This window comes from Zootermopsis nevadensis, unplaced genomic scaffold (assembly GCF_977971745.1).
Source record: "Zootermopsis nevadensis isolate Lab colony 2312 unplaced genomic scaffold, Znev_1.0 Znev_ptg000022l, whole genome shotgun sequence".
NCBI classification, from domain to species: domain Eukaryota; kingdom Metazoa; phylum Arthropoda; class Insecta; order Blattodea; family Termopsidae; genus Zootermopsis; species Zootermopsis nevadensis.
Genome location: NW_028259154.1, coordinates 23,297,448 through 23,318,363, shown reverse-complemented (window position 1 = coordinate 23,318,363; position 20,916 = coordinate 23,297,448). Strand labels below are relative to the sequence as shown.

General features: G+C 41.0%; 2 protein-coding genes across 21 annotated transcripts in view; one reads left to right on the top strand and one right to left on the bottom strand.

The window, feature by feature from the left end:
* Nucleotides 1-20,916, top strand: part of rg (A kinase anchor protein rugose) — a 400,245-nt gene that overhangs the window by 322,145 nt on the left and 57,184 nt on the right. The window lies entirely within an intron of this gene.
* Nucleotides 14,372-17,022, bottom strand: mab-21 (nucleotidyltransferase mab-21). Its single transcript, XM_022060829.2, has one exon. The coding sequence runs from the start codon at nt 16,830-16,832 to the stop codon at nt 15,690-15,692; it is 1,143 nt and encodes a 380-aa protein (XP_021916521.1). The 5' UTR covers nt 16,833-17,022; the 3' UTR covers nt 14,372-15,689.

Here is a 20,916-nt window from a genome sequence, read left to right as displayed (position 1 = left end):
TGCCTCATCACTCACAGGATAAATAATGTGTTATGAATCATTTAGACCTGAGTCTGGATGGAAAGGATGCGCTGATCTTATTGGAGTTTCGGTGGCTGTCCGTTGGCAGAGCGCTGAAGTGCTGACGGACGTTGGGGCTCCGTATACTGAGCCCACGGGAGCCTCCCTCCGGTCTCCGTATCCTTTTCTTAACTTGGTCATTATTCGAGGTAGTCATTTTCGTACGTTTCTTACGTCGTCGTAAAACACCCCCAGTTTTATGAGCGCCGTTAGCTGTGGCAGCAATTCGGCTACACTGCTTCAAGATAGTTGCGAGTACAGTGTTTGGACTTCTGAGACGAGGTCTGCGCAGTTTAAAAAAGAACATTGGAGAACAGGGCTGTTATGACTTACGACTCCGAAGAATGGATCATGAATGAACGACATTAAATTAGAATTAATTTGTACATTGTAAATTACCCGTTGTCTATAGCAGTGGTATTCAACCTGGGGTACGCGAAGACATCTTAGGGGGTATGTGAAATTTAAAAAAATATATATTATTTTATGATAAACAATGAATAATCAGTAATGTAATTTATTTAATTTATTTTAGATGTAGATTATATACTACATATAACTTGAATTATACACCAACAACTGTGGGGGTACAAAGTTGAAGAGAAATTATATCTGGGGGGTACGCGAACAAAAAATGTTGAATACCACTGGTCTATAGTATATTTGATAGTATATATGCCTACGATGTTTCGAGAGTTGACTGTACACCCGTCGTCAGGTAGGATAGTTCGTCATTGTACAGGCATATTTTATTTTTTATTATTTTAGTTAAGATTACTAGCGACGGTTGGGATCGAACTTCTGATATTTTTAATAATAGGCTTTTACGCTGACCACTACAGCCAATTCCCGAAACGTCGTGTTGCCAGAGTCATTTATGCTAAACCTTTCAAGCCGGGTGGTAATTATATTACAGCCTACTTTAACATTCCATAATTACGTATTTTTTCCCACAAAGTGTATTTATGGGTTTTTTATTATTTTGAGAATATATCTAAAAATATTTTCAAAATAATACAAAACCCATAATACTTCCTTAAACTGCGTTAACCATTTGAATTTTTAAATATTGGCCGGCTTAGCTTCGGGATTTAAAGATTTAAAGTCCAATTGCGTATTCTGACCGTAATGACAATATTCGCCTTCCAGTGATTGCCACGGTTCCTGGAGTAGCTTCACGGACCACAGTTTATAGATCTCAGTCATAGCATCTGGGGTTAAAGTAGGGAGAGTGATTCTGAGGTCCGGGTGATGGCATACGAGTTATCTTCATACAGCGGGAACAGCGAGTGGGGGAGTGGTTTGTGTTGAACGAGTGTAGGTCTTCATCGTGTCTCAGGTGCCGCTAGAAGTGGATGTTCTTCTTACGCACTTGCGAAACACTTTTGAGAAGCCGATAACATTAAGTAAGTACTTGAGTGCCCGGGGAAGATTCTACAGACTCCAGGCACATCTCCAGACCTCTGGTTTCTTTCTCCGGTCGGTGCTGCTTTTGATGTGCGCCTTAACCCTCATTAGGCCCCTTAAATGTCCCCCCCGAGTCGTTTTCAATACGCTTTTATCCTTGTCACGATTTTGAACTTCTCAAACAAAACCAGTAGCTGGTCCAACTCGCTACCGTTCACAGTATTCTCGAAACACAAATTTCGTCGTAAGCAGAAATGTGTAGAGTGCATCGTTTGCTTTGTTTAGAGACTGCGTTTTTCTAACATACTGAACTTAAGGGTTTTGTTTGATTCTCAGACTGCGTATCTCATTATTACCTTTAACAACATTTCAGCTTTGTAATTGGTAGATGTACGCGTTATATTTTCTTAGCAGTAGGAACTAATTTCAAATCTAAAAGTTCTTGATGATGGTGATGAGTCAGTTGAATAAAAATTTTCTTGGATATTATCCATCATCTAGTAAATAAAATATAAAACGTAAAAAACGACGTTTCGGAGATAGGGCTCTATCTCCGTCTTCAGGTTCCTACTCCGGACCGGGAGATAGGGATTAGCTCTATCTAGTGGCCCCAACTGAGTAGGAACCTGAAGACGGAGATAGAGCCCCATCTCCGAAACGTCGTTTTTTACGTTTAATATTTTATTTACTAGATGATGGATAGTATCCAAGGAACTAATTTGTTATTAATTAATATTTAAATTAACTTTGTGCTTCGAAGGGCTGAATCAATGAAACGATGAATTCGAGAAAAAGACACTGGATAAGAGGATGATAAAAGTTAGAAGACGATAAGATGAAAGTAAATAAACACAATGGAGATGAGGGAGTAGGCCTGATTCCATTAGGCATGCTATCTTAATTCAGCGGTAACTTGTCTGGCTTCCGTTTTTATGTACTCGCTTCGAATCTTGGCCCGAAACTGACGGTTTTGATTACAAATTGTCGGGATGTTTCTTAATATTTCAGGGCGAATATTGGATCAACACTTTCACGTAGGCCCCGACCACTTCCTTTTACAGCCTTTTCTACCGATGATTCTTGAACATTGCTCTTCGTTCCATGCGCCTAATTTATGTAACTAAAGAAACAGTCGGTCGGAAGTTGAAGGAGTTGTGTTCTGTTGTTATGTTTTCAGTTGAAGCCATTGGAATAAATAGAAATGCTTATCCAACCCATAACATTGATCTTGAGTGGCGTAGTTTGTAGTGAGGTTATCAATTTGGTGGTTCAGCCCTTTTATCTTTGTACGAATCACAAGGAGACGGGATAGACTATTCTTAATGTGACAAGGTAATTGGTACGTATCGGATGTAATTCTATTGAGGACCGGGCAACCGTATCTTTATATGCTGTTATTACAGCCAATTAAAGTACTTGGTTCTGTGAGTGGGCGTAATTATAGTTTTTTTTTTGTCGCTGTTGTGATCATTTGGAGTACACTTCGTTTCGATATGACCCAAGTATGGAGACCTGTGGGCAGACAGAGGATGATGTTTTATTGACTGACGTCACAGGGTACTCAGGTATCAAGAGTGCAAATATTGACTGCAGTGCTGGGTACAGAATTAGATAGAACGCATTTGCTAACTTTGTACTCCAAATTGGAGTACATGGCTTACTTTTTTCCGTTCGCTCCAGTCAGTATAGTGACAGCTTCGCTGAGCGACTGAGGTTCTGTTCCCAGCAGGGCAGGATTATCCTCTTCGCCACAGCATCCACACCGGCTCTGAGGCCCACCCATCAATGGGAAAGTACCAGGAATTTTTACTTGGGATAAAGCGGCCAGCCGTGAAGCTAGCAACTAACCTTAATATATACCATGGTTAAAAATGATTGGAGCAATATGCCCACTGCCTCATACGTCTGTATGGTATGGTACTTAATCAGGCACCGAAGATGACGTTATATTATTATTAGCAGTTTTATATAGGTTAAGCCCATCTCTTCAGTATTAGGCCTAAAGTGTATTTAATTAATACAGTTACAAAGGTACAGATGAATTGAATATATATATGAACTGGTTTCATTATATTTCGTTTACTACTAATCGTGTTGAAAATTATGCAGATAAGTGTTGTAGATGTCAATGGTATTTATAAAGGCCTGTATTATAATATTCCAATCGTGTATTCGAAGAGCCTTTTTGAAGTGATGGACTTCATTTTGAGTTTTATGTAAAAGATGGGGTTATACATATTAACGCAGTTGTGGTTGTAATCAAGTTTGATGAACCGTATTAAGATTATATAATTACAAATTTAATTTAAATGTGTTGCGCACTTTTGATGTTTAAATTCGCAGACTGGCGTAGATATCTGCAGTGTTAAGTTATTTTGTAGAAACAATCAGCGTTGCTTAAGTGAGAGTTAGAACGGGTTATTTGCACATTTCTTGAAGAGCCTCGCTGTAATTACACCGCTGTTGTAAGCAGTTCTTTGCCGAACTTTCTGTAAGCAGCCGCTGATAATGACTGAACGCATCGCTGAGCTATAAACCACTAATTGAGCATTAGAGCGTGTGCAGAGGTTATTCGTGAACAGAATATTTCAGCCTTCCCATTAGGGTACAATAAGATGAATCAGGTAGAACTCTGTGCGTGGGAACTTCTTTTGAGAACCTTCGCGTACCGAATAGAGACCATTGTTAAAAATTAATTACTGGGATATGTAAATAAGTATTACAAATTCTTCTTCGAGACTTTATTAGGAATTGTATTTCTCAGGAGTACACTAATGGATGGACAGTGGGGAACGTAGATTTTAGGCTACTCGATTGATTTGGAAGTTCTTAATTTAAATATATAAAAAAGCAAATTTTAACAATCGCGTTACAGAAGCATGTTGAATGTTCCTACCGAAGGTTTATGTGTGATATGTCGTAAATACAAAATGCTGTGTATATTTTTTCTTTGGACCTAATATTATAGTAGTTTCAGTGTTCACACTCATTACTTTCGAAAATTGCGTTGGACTGCGTCTATAAAATTGACCGACTACGCTTCAAGTAAAATGTCATACATTCGAACAGGAGCGGTTTTTAGGTTTTTAAGTGTAATGTTTAGTTAAAGTTTATAAATCTAAGAAACTGCCGTTTTTGTGTGCGTATATCAGATTTGAAGCTTTTACAGAAAATCATTGGAAATAAATCTTGTCGGGCTGTCGACCGTAACTCATCTCATCAACCGTGATGACGAAGGCAGAGGCGGTCTCTGAAACATTAAATTACAGCGCCGTTCTCACACGGATTATCAGAATTTTTGCTGTATTTCAGCACCTCATGCTTTTGTGTCTAGTGTTCTGTCCGCGGGCCTGCGTTATACTAAGAATCTAAAAGCAAGTACGCAACTTTACGAGCCCATTTTTGTTTCTCCGATAAATTTTTAATTGCGATATAGTGATACTGTTTCCTTATAATGCCATTACAACTAACCATCGCTAAAAGAAAAGGAAATATATAAAAAAAATCTTGCATTTTTTTCTCATGAAACATCCTCCAGGAACAGTTGAATAAATTCAGCGTTTCGTGTTATCTCACCTTAAAAATCCACGATAACTAAGCAAGTAGTAATGTAAAGAATTGCTTAGTTCTGACGTGCATTTTGCGCGTTCTTATTAGTTTATAAATAGAATTGCAACTAGAGCCTATTTCGTGCTGACATTTTTGTACCGAGGCTTGTGTTTTTAAGGTACACAACTTTGTTTTTGAAACGCATCCTACGGAAATAGTTTTGTTAATAGGAGATGAATGACACTGGCAACTGAAGATAATACCCAGAGGCGGACTTTGGTGTTAGCAGCGTTGAACCCTTTTATTACTTTGTTTGTTAGTCGATTCGTTTGTCCTTAATTTTTTCCTCTGTCTCGAAATCGTATTTTAAAGCCCGAGTACTAAAGGGTTATCTTATCGCACCTTGACATAAGTTAAGAATTTGAAACTTTACCATATTTTCTTTATCAAATTCTAAAACTTCTTGACGATGGTGAAGAGTCAATTGAATAAAAATTTTCTTGGATATTATCCATCGTCTAGTAAATATAAAACGTAAAAACGACGTTTCGGAGATGGGATGGATAGAGTCCCATCTCCGAAACGTCGTTTTTACGTTTTATATTTACTAGACGATGGATAATATCCAAGAAAATTTTTATTCAATTGACTCATATTTTCTTTAATATAATTTTCTCGACACACAGATTTGTTTTCTCTTACACTGAGTAGTGTCTCGTGCAGGGGGCAAGCAGCTGACGAATCTCGTATCAATTGGCTCCCTTTCGTAAGAAATCCGTATCAGTTGGCCTTTCCTTTCTGCAAGACGCCTCCGACGACCGGTGTTTGATTTGTTGAGTGCGACAGCGCTTCGCCGCTCTGCACCGGCCGATGAAGTTGCCCGTCGCCGGCCAGAAGTTGCGGTCCGTCCGTTCCATCCGTCGGCCGTACCTCGTTTTCGTTCCTTTGGCAGAATTGCGCGCAGGCACTTCACGCTTCGTGAAGAAGTTCAGCCTAAGTCGGCGCCTCTGAAGGCGTGGTCCTGGAAGTTCGTGTGGTGAAGTTCTTCGAAAATGCATTTTCCATGCAGACAATTTGGTGGTCGTCGTGCGATATCGTGTCTTTGTGCACATTTAGTTATTTCTGGCGTCTGTGACGTGTGAGCCATTGGACTTCGCTTTGTGGGATTCTGTGGGCTGTTTTTGTCTGTCGAAATCACTCATCTTCGTCCGACGGTGTCGCATGGATAGTCACATGATTCTGACATTTGCCTTCATAAGAGGCTTTTGGAAAAGTGAAGCCGGAACAGGCCAACAAATGGCCTAACTCCATGAAAGCTACATGATGATGATGATGACGATGACAGTTTCCAAAAAAGCGTATGAGGCAGGTACTTGAAACCATAATCACCCCCTGCGATTTCACTTTGTTGTTGTATCTGTCACTTGTCTCTTTATTCTTCACATTTTATATATCCAGTAATTTTATATAAATTACTCGATATTAAAGCACACATAAACGCTGAAGCTCCTGTAAACGGTAGCAACCATTATGAAGAGAGAGCGAATGAAAAGCTTTTTCTTTTGCATAGGCTAACATTTTCGCACTTGGGTGAAGCCGGACGTGATGGTGTAAGTGCCGACATCAAGCTGCTTGTGCTGTGTACACAAACGCAGATAATCTCCACTAATTCCCCCTTCCCTCTTCACCGAAGTAGTAATCCTCAAGCATCCATCAATTGAGTCTTGTCAGTGCGCCTAGATGCAGTCCACACCCCCGGTCGCTGTGGACCAACTACACATCGTTAAGGCAACAGTGTAACAAGGCAACGGTGTGTTGAAAATAAATAATTATTTCTTTTGTAAATTGTGGTCTCATGTTTTGAGACATCTGTAGTGTTTTAGGTGGTCATCGTCGTTTGGAGAAACGTATTCCCTTCATCTACGGGGTTGAAGGTACCCTGAAGATAGAAGCGATAGATTCCTCCGAAACGTTTATTACAGGCATGTCACCAGATGTTAAAAAAAGGCCTACGTGAAAAATAACCAGTAACACGTCTGTTCTCACCCCTAAGGTCAGCCACATTAGAATTACAGCTGCTGATGAGACGACCCGGAAAAGTATGCACGGAAATATTGCACAGTAGGCGAGCTGTTTTGGATGAGCTGAATATCGAATCATCTTGTGAGCACTGACCGAAACTTTGAACTGCAATAATAAATTGGTTTTTCATTCAGAGAACGCAGAGGGCCTTCCCAAATTGATGAGGGATAGAAGCCGTAGTGGGACATTAAACCTAGAAAGCTGATGGAAATGTTATTGGTCTCCTGAGCTGTAACGCCGTGTGGACTTCCAGTTATAATGCGGTAAAACCTCGGTAATTTGGAGTGCCTTTTTTTAATATATATATAAAACCTACTTTAGCCCAATTACGCTGACCGGGAATTTTCCTAAATTTTTCCTAAGTTTCTGTCGTAATACCGTCTGAGCTAACAAGTGTTGCTAGATTGTGAAGAAATTTGTTTTTGTGATCTGCGAAATGAAAGTGATGATTTACAATTCGGGCTTTTTATTAATCTCAATTTATGAGGTTTCATTACCAGATCAGGGATTTGGCACCTTTCAAATACAAACCAGGGAAACGTCACTGGCCCAGGTTAGCGTCGTTACACGATATATCCTATTACTGGATTTGCGCCGTTTCTGCACGCACAGTGTTTGGCAATCGCGGGGAAGCACGCAAGGCGTGTCGGGACAACAAGTGAGTGACAGCGGCTAGGCTGTCAGCATTTCACTGAACATGGCGTGCCACAACCTCCCTCTGCTTACTCCGAAATGGAGAGGTTTTTGTCCTCAGCTCAGTTCGTTATAAGACACAGTGGTTGGTAATTTTTCCAGCAAGTGGGAAATAACATGATGACACCGCGAAGTCATTTAGTTAATGATGACAGACGTTGTAGTTGTCAGCGCACGTGTCCTTTCTATCGCGAGACCGAGCGTAGTAGAGCTCACGGCATTGCGGGTCCCTGCTATGCCTCACGATGGCCGTACTTGCTCTGGTGTCGGACTCTTCGGACAAGTAACAGGCGAGATTTGGAAACTAAAAGTGTAGGGGAATATTTGGGGGCAAGACAGAATACGTAACAGAAATACGAAGAATTTTAGAAGTACATAAGTTGGAGCAACATAGGATATGTATTATATCGACAGCTGAATCGGAAATGAAATGAGAAGCTAATAATTTGTAAGGTAGTATATTTGCGTCATATTGTGAATATTTTCCGTCAAATCACAATTTTAATAAGATAATAAAATATAAAATATTTAAAATATCATTTCACGTTCCGCATCGAATGATCGATTTACAAATTGGAACGTCTCTTACGACATGTTTAACCGTCCTCAGGTATAAATTAGATTGGTATATTTAAAACTCGAATTACAATCATTTACAATGTTATGCAGTTTATTGAAATGTTCTTATCAGATTACTGTTATATATTAGAACGAAGGTATTGTTTTTTATATGGCGTGGTTCATCTGATGTTCAATATTAGTCTGTAAAGCAATGATTTCAATAAAACATTAATAAATATGGAGTAATATAGAATTACTTATTAAAATTGTGATTTGACGGAAAATATTAAAATATTAAAATAATATGTAAGACTTGAGGTTCTCACAGCGGTGAGTATGAAGATTTCTGTCTTCTGGGTTATTGCGCTGTGTAGTCTGGTCGATGTTAACCAACGTTTCAGAGGTCATACTGCCTCCGTCATCAGGGCATCACATCGACCAGACTACACAGCGCAACAACCCAGAAGACAGAAATCTTCATACTCATCGCCCTGATGATGGAGGCAGTATGACCTCTGAAACGTTGGATACATCGACCATACTACACAGCGCAACAACCCAGAAGACAGAAATCTTCATACTCATCGCCCTGATGACGGAGGCAGTATGACCTCTGAAACGTTGGTTAACATCGACCAGACTACACGGCGCAATAACCCAGAAGACAGAAATCTTCATTAAAATAATAATTTGTTAGACAATCAAAGAAATTATTATGAAACCCAGGGTTATATACCACGTACACAAGAGTTCGCCTGTGGTTCCTATCCTGAGCCTAATCAGAGTACATAGAATTAGAAATTATCCTGTTTCCTTTATTTCGTGTAACGTTCATTGTACCGAGAAGTGTTTCAGATAACAATCGATGTTTTACATTTTAACGAGGTCTGCGTTTTATGTCTTAATATGAATAACCATGCTTAGCAACTTGTCTACGTAACGTATAAGTTTGCTTTTATTTTATGATAAAGTAGGAGTTGTCCTGTATTGAACAGGCATTAATTGAAATTGAAGTTTCCTGACAAAATTCAGTCTGGTTCTCCGCGTACGCGTACATGATTTCATACAAATTCGTTTAGTAATTTCAGTACACGTAATGATGGGCACGCATTTAACCTCATGCCCTCATGCATTCCCTGAAAGAGAAAACTGGACAAATTAATGTCGAAAGGAGATGGTTTGGTCAATATCAGAACCGGGGCTGGGCTATCATGGAAGAACACTCCATATCAATTGGGAATCTTTGGCAGCTTTTTGATAGAAATAAACGGAAAAGATGAAAAGAAAATTATTTTATTCGTCTTTATACTCCTTTTTTTTCCCAGGACTTGAGAAACGTTCACAGTACGAAGTGCGTGTGTCGAAGATTGTTTTATCTTATTTATAGTAATTTGTTGCCATAACTCGTGTAATTTGAATTATTACGAAAGGAAGTTGATTTCATTCGTCTTGATGATTTCTGACCTTTTAACTTTCACGTGGGTGGCCATAAGGATCTATGAAGCCGGAAATGGCGTATCTTGGATTATCTGAATCTGTGAGGTCGTATATCTCGTTGACTGTCAGCATTAGCTGATTTCCGTCACGAGTTTCTGCCACACGCTGTATAAAATGTGGTTAAGGAGTTGGCGTGTTAATATAGCTATTTCCTTCGTTAGCACTGCTCTGCGTTATTCATAGACTGTACAAGGTTGTTGGCATTAAAACTGCCTACTGTGAGGCAAAGGAAGGAAGGAAATCGATGCTAACGAAGTTACGGCTTTGTTTCTTCGTCGTGTATTTGGGAAGCGTCCATTATAATTGGTAATCTCGCTCCCATCCCGCTCGAGTTATTTTATTGATTAGACGCGACTTCTTACAAACCGCGGGTTTGCTCGTGGGGGGGGGGGGGGGGCAAAGCGTGCACTGACGAACTTATTTTAGAACCGCGTCTCTTTGCCACGGTTTGGGCAGGGCCTACGTTATTAATTGGCGGACTCGTTATTTAAGAGAAAACATTTTCCATAAACGCTCTTTGCGAGTTTACATTCCACTCTACCCTCGATGTTTACTTGTTAATGACACAAATATTTTTGTAAACAGTGGAAGTCGTAGGTAATCACACTGCACAGAGACTGTGTATTCCTCTTTCCTGTTCTAAAATTTCGTTAATTATTAAATTCGCTTAAAACATATTTAGGTGGGTTCTGACATTTCAGGGCTTGACTTCTAACAAGTCTGTATTGTAGTCCGATTTTCTGTAAGACGAGTCGGTATTAAGAAAATGTTAATAAAAAGGTATCCAGCTTCCGAAAAATGTGTTTTTGTAACCGGTAGACCGAGTAAAATGTCCAGTGATATGTACCAGTTTAAAGACAATTTTGCCAAGTTGAAATATTTTTGTAGTGCAAGAAATTAGTAAAGCTATTTCTAAAAAATGCTGAACTAATTGAACCAGGGTTTCTAGAGGTAAGAAGCCGCCTAAATACAATGTTTCGTTTCAGTAAGGTTGGGTGTTACGAACCTAGAATGTGATTTTGTATTAATATAAAACTGTAATCGAAGAATCGACTTAAGAAATCCAAATGAAGATACAAAAATTATACTAAAATGGACCTTAAGGACAGAGTCCATTGGCTGGCTCTTGTGAACACGATAATGGACTTTGTGTAATTTGTTGACTGATCATTTGACAGCTTTTCAAAGAAACGCGTTGCTCTTCGGGCTAGTTACGAAGAATGTATTGCGCCTTATTTAATTAGTGGGGTTGTTGGAGGCGGTAACCAGGCGACACAGCACAGCATACCAAAAGACTGCCATCTTCATACTGGTCGCCGTGAGATCCTGAAATCCAATTTCATTAAATCCATTCCAGTCCATTTATAAAACGTGTAATTCAGTTTCTCAAATAATTCTTGTTTCGGCCAATTGACAGGACAGAATCAGTGTTCTGTATCTCGTCTATGCAAGTCGCGTTTCATTGAAATGTTCATATGCAAATGTGGTTCTTAGAGAACGCTTCATAACTGATTTAACGATGTGTTTTGAAGTAATCGTTTGACGCGCAGAAGACAGAATAAGGAAAACAGGATAGGAAAATGTGAATTGTGAGTGTTTGCGTTTTGGCGATACCATGAACGTGTTGAAAGTAGGTGGGGAAAGTTTCGGCAGATGGTAGACGTTTCTGCCGACACGAAGCGTTGACAAATGACACCGCCCTGCGCTTCTGAAGCATGAAGTCCGCAAGTTGTGGACCGCCAGGCCTACCGCGGTTTCCCATGGTACCCGTTCTACCTAGTTCCCCATTTAGGCCTACGCTATAATGCACGGCGTGTGTAGAATAGCTTAGAACAATTTTTAAACCGTAAAATTAAGCCTTTATTACTGTGTGTCGTTTCCGAATTGGTTATTTTCTTCGATAAATCATGACAGACATGTGGAAGACTCTTAGGCCGAGTGAAAGTTGCAAGTCCTTTGTGTGTTACGAACATTTTCATTTGGTTCTTGTGAACACGGTAGTGGGTTTCCTAAAAGGAGGGTAATTTTTAGTTAAGCTGAGCGTCCCTCATCCTCTCAAGCTGTTGTGTGCGCTATGGAGTTCGTTACTTTATTGATATTTTTTTTTTGCACAAAATGAATGCATAATGGAGGTGTGTATGCTCACCCACGTGGTTCACCTCTAAAACTACTCGACAGATTTTGATTAAACGCTGTATTTGCCGCCTGCACCAACAGTTGATGTGTTGATGTGTTTTAGGTCCAAATTTGCATTGAGTTTAAATCTAAGGTAATTTTTGTGAGATTTTATGTTCTCCAGCGGCGAAGATTTCTATAATCGTCCCCCGGGTGGTTACGCCGTGTCAACTCGTAGGAAGTAGCTACCTCCAAAGAGCCAAAATGTTCTTCCGAAACATTTTTTCGTCCCAGAAGTCCGCGCAGCGTTATAACTCACAACACCAACTCCATAATTTTTTCTCTCTCGAAAACTTTTCCTAGGGCTGAAATAAGAAATGATCTTGTTAAGATATAGGCCCAGGCTTACAGCCTTGAGTATTCATGCATAGGCCTAAGGACAGAGCGAGGAAAAATATTAATTTATCTCTGTTGCAGTATATTTGTAGTGTGATGGCTTTATCACAATAACTTTGTGTATGAACTAACAGATTTAGGTCTATAATTTAAATAATTTATCATTAAGGGTAATATTGTATGTGTACCTACAAAGTCACAGGGCACGCATTTGGGAAATACGAGAGGCCTACGCCCAGTCCCTTTGGAGCAGGAGGGCCCAACGCATCTTCGAAGATCAGACTTACTTGTTCTTTAATTTCATGATGAGGTTGTACTTTATATTTCGTGCCCTCAAAATGTATGTAGGATTTTAGCTATTTGGGAGTGTGTTAAGAAATTGTTGTCGTTAGATTAAAGTAGTCTAAGCCCATGGCCGATTTGCCCATTTCGTATGTGAAGCAAGCGCCCTTTGTGACTGTGTCTGATTTACGGATGATTCAATAAGTTTTGAGTATTTACTTTAAAAGATAATTCAGGGATAGTTATTTTTTAATGTTACATTGCAAGCAGTTATCTCTTTACTCCTGTTGGTAATTTATCTTCGTCATTTACATAGATCGACCTGTGGCGCAAGATTAGGCCTATGTGTAATTGTGTTTCGACTGTTATCACCATCTTGCGTAAGTAAGCTTCAAGTCGAAACCTTGGGATATTTTGAACACAGTACCTGGGAACGGTTTGAATCAGACATAACGCTTATTTGGTGTACGGATTCTTTGAATTGAATGCACTTTTCATAAGCTAATTTCGGATGTTATTAGACTACTTTATTAACGATCTAGTAGGCCTTTTCACTTAGGTTACTGATTTTGAGTTCTTGGTTTTGTAGGCCTGTTAGATCTGAGCATAGGCCAATCCGTTCAGTTTGAGATACGTAAGGCACAGACCGAGGTAAGGCCTACATTGACATAAATACTTGCTCGAATAGCACCGATTTCTTTTCTGTTTTAAGTAACTTCACGAAATTACTTATGTGTGTAATCTTAGAAATATTGTCCCGTGTATTCCAGGGGTCTCTTGTTGGTCAGGGCAAATTTCTTGCTTCTGATTGGTTATTTGTTTACATTACTTGGCGTTGCGTTGACGTAGTCTATATATTTCAATCTCCCTGGAATAGCCTGTAATTTTCCTTCCTTCTTAAATAGTCAGCGATGGGACATTCTTAGGCGCTACGCCACTAAGACACACTGCGATTTGAATTTCTATTAAAGATTTGTCCTCACATCGTTAATAGGCTTGTGGGCTTTACACTTCATTGTCGCAGTTAGTGTTCAGACATTTTTAGAAAGCTTTTGTTTGTTAGTAGCAGAGGCCTGTAAGTTCGGTTAACGATACGAAGTTCATGTGCTGATGGACAGGGCGAATTTTCTATTCGTAGTTGACATGCTGCCATTGTGTGGGTGTTCGTCAGTTACAGATTGTAGGACTTCATTGTTCTGAATTACCCAATGCCCAGTGGTGAAAGTTTCGCCGGCTAGCGAAGGAGAATCACATAAACAAATATCTCATATGCATTTACCAAGGCTGTCAGTTACTTATGGTTAGAAATACGGTCGCTTCTTGCGATGGGAACCAAAATTTATCTATGCAGACGGTGTGTTAAATATCAGTTCACGCGTGTCTTAATGCCCAGCCTAGACTAGACCTACAGAAGACCTGGACTTTGGTGGTTTCTTTTTGATAATTTGTAGGCCTATTCTCTTGCGTGCTGTTGTAATATTGTGTAGCTAGGAAACGTCTGTGTTAGTTAGACCTGATGTAAGACACATAAACAGTGGAAGTTAAAGTCAGTTAGGTTTGTAGCTCTGAAAAATTAATTCATTGTTTTTATTCATGTATTTACCTGATATTATTGTGAAGATGTTGGCTGCCGTGTCACCTGGATGCACATGCTGTCCAGGAATTATTACAGCTTGCCCCTACCCGGGCCTTCCTCCACAGTAAAACACATTTCATTGAAAGTCTTAGGTGGATTCCTATTTATATATTTTCATATACATACAGATATACACATAACACATCACTCAACACTCAAATGAACATGTACATTTCAGATGTCGCATCAGTGTTTTTCCCGATGTTCTTTTTGCACCATAAAGCATTTGCTGCACTGTCCATTATGGTTCTTCGTCCAACTCTTAATAGCACCAAAGTAGCGAATGTATCCTACGTTAGCTCTCATTGGAGCAGCACAGTGACTTTTAGCACAGGAGCGGGAGAAAGCTGATTTGGAGGAGTTCACATACATTTTAAATATCCTAATTAGGCCCTAGAGACGCTCTGTGACCGTACGTTTAGGGTTAACCGACCTAAGGCGGAACCATTTATGCCCGAAATTAGTGACATTTCGCTGTACTAAGGAAGGGACGTGTGGTAAAGTGAAACGATTGTTAGCAAGAAACATACACATTAATTTACAAGTTGGAAGAGGTAACTTCATTGAGTTTTAATGAGTATATGCCCTACGTACGATATGAAGTTGATTCATGTATCTTTCGAAATCTGTAGCCTATAGCAAGTCAAGCGATGATATCGTTTTAATCATGATGCGAAGAAGTTTTTAGCTTTGACAGATCTGTAGTACTTTAATTACCGCAAAGCCTTTTAGCAGATTCTACGCCCGTATTTTTCCCATGCAATTCTCTGAAGCCAATCCTTCATGCCAACAAGAATCACTGAAGCCAATCCTTCATGCCAACAAGAATCTCTGAAGCCAATCCTTCATGCCAACAAGAATCACTGAAGCCAATCCTTCATGCCAACAAGAATCACTGAAGCCAATCCTTCATGCCAACAAGAATCACTGAAGCCAATCCTTCATGCCAACAAGAATCACTGAAGCCAATCCTTCATGCCAACAAGAATCACTGAAGCCAATCCTTCATGCCAACAAGAATCACTGAAGCCAATCCTTCATGCCAACAAGAATCAGATCATCATGTTGTCGTTTGCACTCCTCACAGTTCTTCCAGAGTACACATCCCTTACAAGCCGTGTATGAACCGAAGCTGTCAGACGCAAATTGTGACAACATAAAGAGTTTTTCACTGGTTGTATGTAGAATATTTATTTGTTTAAAGATATATCAGAAGAATGCGCGCATTGTGTTGTTTTCGCCGCCGATCGGAACACTGAAACCGGAGCTGATGTATAGTTTCTCAACCCGAACCTTCCTTTCAGCGTGAATCTAAAGGAACACCTTGGTTGTTTACGAGTCTCGCTATTTTAATTTGCGTTTATATAAAGAAGCGGTATTCATAGGCAAATGACGACGAGGAACTTTGGGCTCAGAGCTTCTCCAGGGAGCGCGTGTTCGTCAACAGCTCCCTCGTGAGGCGCCACACCTGCTTCGCCGCGTTCTCAAGCGCGCTCGGAGACTTGCCCTTGAAGAGGTCGAGGTTGGGTAAGAAGTAGTGCGGGCAGCGTCGACATTGTAGGCACGAAATTAACTGCAGCAGGATCCCGTTGATGCGGTCCCCCAGGCAAGATTCGTCCCACTCCAGTTCCCGAGGGTGTTTCTCGCACTCGTACAGCAGCAGCGTCTTCATGTGGTACGACGACACGGGATTCCCGGGCAAGTCCAAGTGCCTGTCTCGTAGCGTCTTCAGGATGCTGAGGCACCGGCGTCGACAGCCGCCCAGCATCAGACGGTTTTCCGCCTCTGTGAACGACAGTACCCAGGCGTCGCCTTCCATCGCCGACTGCTTCCCTTGCATCGCTACGGATTCTTTGGACAGGAGATCGAAACCTTCCGTCTTCACCTCGGCTACCAGGTTCGGGTGAGGCCACGGAATGTGAGGAATGGGCCAGTGCGCGGCCGATCGAGGCCAAACTCCGGAACATTTGAACGCCGGGGTTATCTGCACGACGTATCTCTCCCGAATCCTGAGTTTTACCTCCGTGGTGTCTGCGATCATCTTCACGGAGTCTCTGTACGCGCATTTGTCACAGGCCTGTGCCACGAGCGTCTGGAAGCGAGACCTGATCTTGCGTGCGGAGAGGTAACCGGAAGCCGTGATGAACTCCACCCACAGGGACATGGACCTTTTGCGTCCGTCACTAAGCTTCAGGACGGCGCACCCTGGCAGAGTGCCATCGTCGACGAAGTTGAAGACCCCCATCTGGTTGAGGTACAGTACGACTTCAAACTCTCCGGGAGATATGACCTCCAGACCTTCATAGCGTCCGTTGCACTCCGTGAGGGAGGATATGAACCTTGGCTCCTGGACCTCGACTTCCTTGAGGACGTCTTGAACCACCTTGCACACTTCGCGGATTGTTTTGGCGACCTGTCCCTTCCTGCTCTGCACCCGTTCGCCGTAGTACTTGTTAATCTGGTACAGCATCTTGGACTGCGCTGCCATCATCTCCGGAGGTACCAGCATTTTGCTCCAAGCACTAGGTCGGTGGACACGGCGAAGAATGGACATGCAATCTTATTGACGATTCTCGGTTGTGGGTTGGCTCCATGGAGGGGTGGTCGACGGAGACAAAAGGGTGTGTCACCAGGAAGGGGTGTGAATTCCGCGGAAGTGTCGTGTGATCCGCGCACCGTACGAAGAAAGTTCCAAGCCGAGCTGGCTCTGAGGCCACACTGCGCTGGGGCTACGTGCAGAGGCCCTGTGCTCTGCGTGACGTGGGCGGGGCTTGTGCTACTGAAACTCCTGACGCGACCAATGCCGGCGTGAAGCCCCGCCCCAGGGCTGAGAGAAGCGCCGACGCAGGCCGCGCTGTCGTAGACCCCGCCTTCTGCTGTATGTTCGGCCCACGAACGAGGCTTCTCATCCCCTGACGGAAAATGAAAGGAAAAAGATTTTAAACGAGACAGAGAGAGATGCATGTCATGTCTTGCTAATCCGTGTGTTGTGGGACGTAGTTGCTTCAAACCAACACTCTTGGAAATGTTTCCACACCTTCTGAGGTAAGGAGTACGTCACTATTACCTTTACATTACGTATTTGAAACTCTGAAAATTGTAGCCAAAACAGGGCGACGGTGTTCATTTTTCTTAGAGTATCGTTTAGTTATAGGCGTAATTTTGATGCCTGAATTTGTTTTTTCCATCCTCCGGTATTTATCGTCTTCTCTTGACTCTGGTTAAAATTCTTCTAGCATTAGAAATTGGAATTTTGCACGATTTCTACCCTGTATATAAGAATGCGTTCGAAAAGAAATTCCGTGTTGATATCAAACAATTAAGTCGATATCAGATATTTTTATCGGTTCTATTGCTTTGTAATGTTACAACTCCGCCATATTTATTCTGCGTTGTACCTTAAGGGTCTGTATAAACCGACGTCTTAAGGAACATTTTTTAGACACGCTGTATTTTTTTGGGAATTAGATTCACATTAAAATGTTTAAAACCTGAGTTGTATTAAATTTCTGTTCTTGAACGATGTCTAGACGGGTTTTTTTTAGCAGTGTGAACACGACAAATATTTAATTAACGAACAAATGCTAATGAAAGAGCTGCTGTAAGTAGTTCGTTATGAATGAGACCACTGCGTATGTTAATGAACAGCCATGGAAAATGATAATTGTCGTGACCTCGGCGTATATTAATGAATGGAACCACAGAATGTGATTGGCAGTGCGGCCATGGTTAGCAACAGCGAATGTGACCACGGAAAATGTTTTATTTATGAGTGTGGCTTGTAGAATATTAGCCGCTGCTAATGAATGTGACCAAGAGAAATTTTGATGTAGGACCACTGATTGACTGTTCTCTCAAGATTAGTGGAAGATAGGCACAAGGCCTAATGTGTGCAAACAAAATGTTGATTCTCCTATTATTTATTGAAACAATCGACACGACATATTTGTAGGTCTTTTTAAACATTCTGATGTTGGCCGAGTAAGCCTGCTATTACGTGTTCGTGTTTAGGCTATAATTAGCTGCTTGTACGAGACCGAGAGAACAGGTTTGACAAGTCCATTTTTAAGTTACGCGTAACTGAAGTGCAAAATTACAGTCGTGGAGTATTTATCCATTCATAAAATCACTTAAAAATTTTACTTAGGAACGTTCAACTATGCGCCGAGAACGCCGATGGACAGATTTGAATTTTTAAGTTCAGAATGGAAAACATGTTGCACTATATATTAGAGAGACAGTCGGTTGACTTTAGAAATAATTATAAATTAAAATAATAAAGAATGAAAATGTTATGAACACATAGAAATAAATGTCAGAGGAACAGTGCTAAAGGAATGACCTGGTGCTACATAGATTGGCCTTTCGGGATGACCGTCAGCAAAAACACTTCTTAACAGTCTGGCGACAATTTTCGACGTGACTTCATTTGTAATTTCTTTCAGTATTTTCTGGGACGTGTCACTGGCTGTCATTTGCCAAGCCTCTGGAGGAGGCATTATGTAAGCATTAAAGTAACTGCAATTATTCAGGCACATTTAAGCATCACTTCATTGTCGTATCGCTAGATTCACACGCGTTCCGCGAAAAATGCATACAAAATTTTAGTCGGAAAATCCCGAAATGAACGACATCTTGTTCGACCGATGCGAAGTCTAGATGGAGGATCGACTCCACTGCCGCCAGCGCTAACAGGGGCTGTGGACGGTCCAGGGTCTCTTTCATCGGTGGCTGTAGCCTTGCCGAGCGGAGGGCGCCTCGGAGCTTCCTTTTGTTAAGTCCTGCTAGGTACATTGTGTATAATTGTATCAGCTCCACTGTAAAAGGGGCCCATAATGCATCAGTAGAAGGGGAACACAGTAGGCCTACTAGAGCAGAATAATTTCCATCCGTAAAACCTAATGTGAGAGTACAGGGTGTTTAAAAATACCGACGAATTTATCTGAAATTCTACTGAAAATTATGCAGTTCTTTTATGAAAGTGTAAACTATAAGTTTGGTGGCTGCGAGATGTATTTTGATTTATTTTTAGCGTTAAACTTATATTTGGATTGTGAATTTTGTGTGGTCTACCCTAATTTATTGTGCAATAATATAGAATAAATATTATGTATAAAACACACAGCCTAAGATCTGTTAGACGCAAGTAAATTAGCATATTATATTCAAGTCTTGTAACCGGAATGTAGTACAATCACGATGTAAATGTAATCGTAATTCTTTCGAGAATGTGACGTTATATTTCTGAAACACGAAACGTAGGCTACATTCTTGAAGACTTGAATGAATTCGCGAAATGTTTACTGCCATTCAGCTCTATTCTGTTGTTCTGCTTGGGTGTAAAACTCGGTTTCTCACTAAGACAGGACCGGTGTAGGCCCTCGGGTGCGTCTGAGAGCATTGGAGAGGAGAGTGTTTGATCTTAAGAGGCCGACTGTCGGTACTTATCTATGTGTCAATTCCTTAACTCAAAGCGTCGCTCTCGGAAGTTTGGCACTCTTGCGTATTCAGCAGATCGTGGGTTCGATTTCTGTCCTGCTTGGCGATAATATTGAAATCTTCATGGTTTTCCTCATTCTGTTCAGACAAATTCTGGTTCCTTGCCGTAGTAGGCTACGAACTGTTTCTTACGCTCCGTTACCAAATCATCATTCCCGGTTGACGCTCGTTGGACGCAGCTGGGAAGGAAAACGGAAAATATTTGATTGTCGCTGTTGGATACGCAGTGAATATTCGATTGATTTGCCTTCGTCAAGTGCGAGATTTAGGTCTACTAGGCGGGACAGCTTGAGCGTCTCGTGATATAGGCCTGGCCATTGACGGCCACTCTTCTGCTGAACATTGTCCCGTTGAGGGAAATAATGACATTGATGTTCCCAGTGGAGAATAGGGGAATATCCTTTTCTGAAAAGCTCTGTGATGATATATGAGCAGTAATAGGGTAGGGGGCTTTGGGTTTTTACGGGACGTTAGACTTCTTTGTATAGAGATGCGTTGTGTTGGTATCTGCCCGCACCCTGCAAGTGTAAGTGCCGCCACTCCAGCGTAGTGCAACGTACACACAAACACAATGCTACATGCAGAAAATTGTGTTATGCCTGTGTTGTGTAATTTGCCTCTTTTGTTGTCTTTTATCCTTTCTGCCTTTTTATTCTTCTCGAAGAAGGAACTCAATGTTGAGTGGAAAAGAATTTGAGTTGTTAGCGTAAAAGTGACCTATCTCAATTCCTATAGGTTCTCTGCACAGACATTTTATTGCTTTATTAAACGATGTTTTACAACTGTGTGTTCTAATTTTATATAATACCGTCAATAGGAGGATATTGGTGAATGTGGAAGGTAGCATATTGTGCTGTCGTTTCCCCCAGTAGGTCTTAGGAATTCGAACTTCTGTTTGAATCTCGGACTCTTTATTATCTTACTGCAAAAAGTGCATCGACTAGATGATTAGTGGGGAGATCGTCCGTCCTCTTGTTTATTCCTGCAAACATTTCATACTGAATGTCTGCATTGAAATTATCGTATTAATTTAATAATAAATAAATATGTAAATGCGATCTACTGTTTCTCACTAGGCCTAGGCCTGGGTGCCTGGCGTCGTATTATACAAACAGGTGGAGCTTAACAGGCAAAGTAAG

What these genes read in the sequence shown, in the direction of transcription:
- mab-21 (XM_022060829.2), bottom strand. Translation starts at nt 16,832, where the DNA reads ATGTCCATTCTTCGCCGTGTCCACCGACCTAGTGCTTGGAGCAAAATG.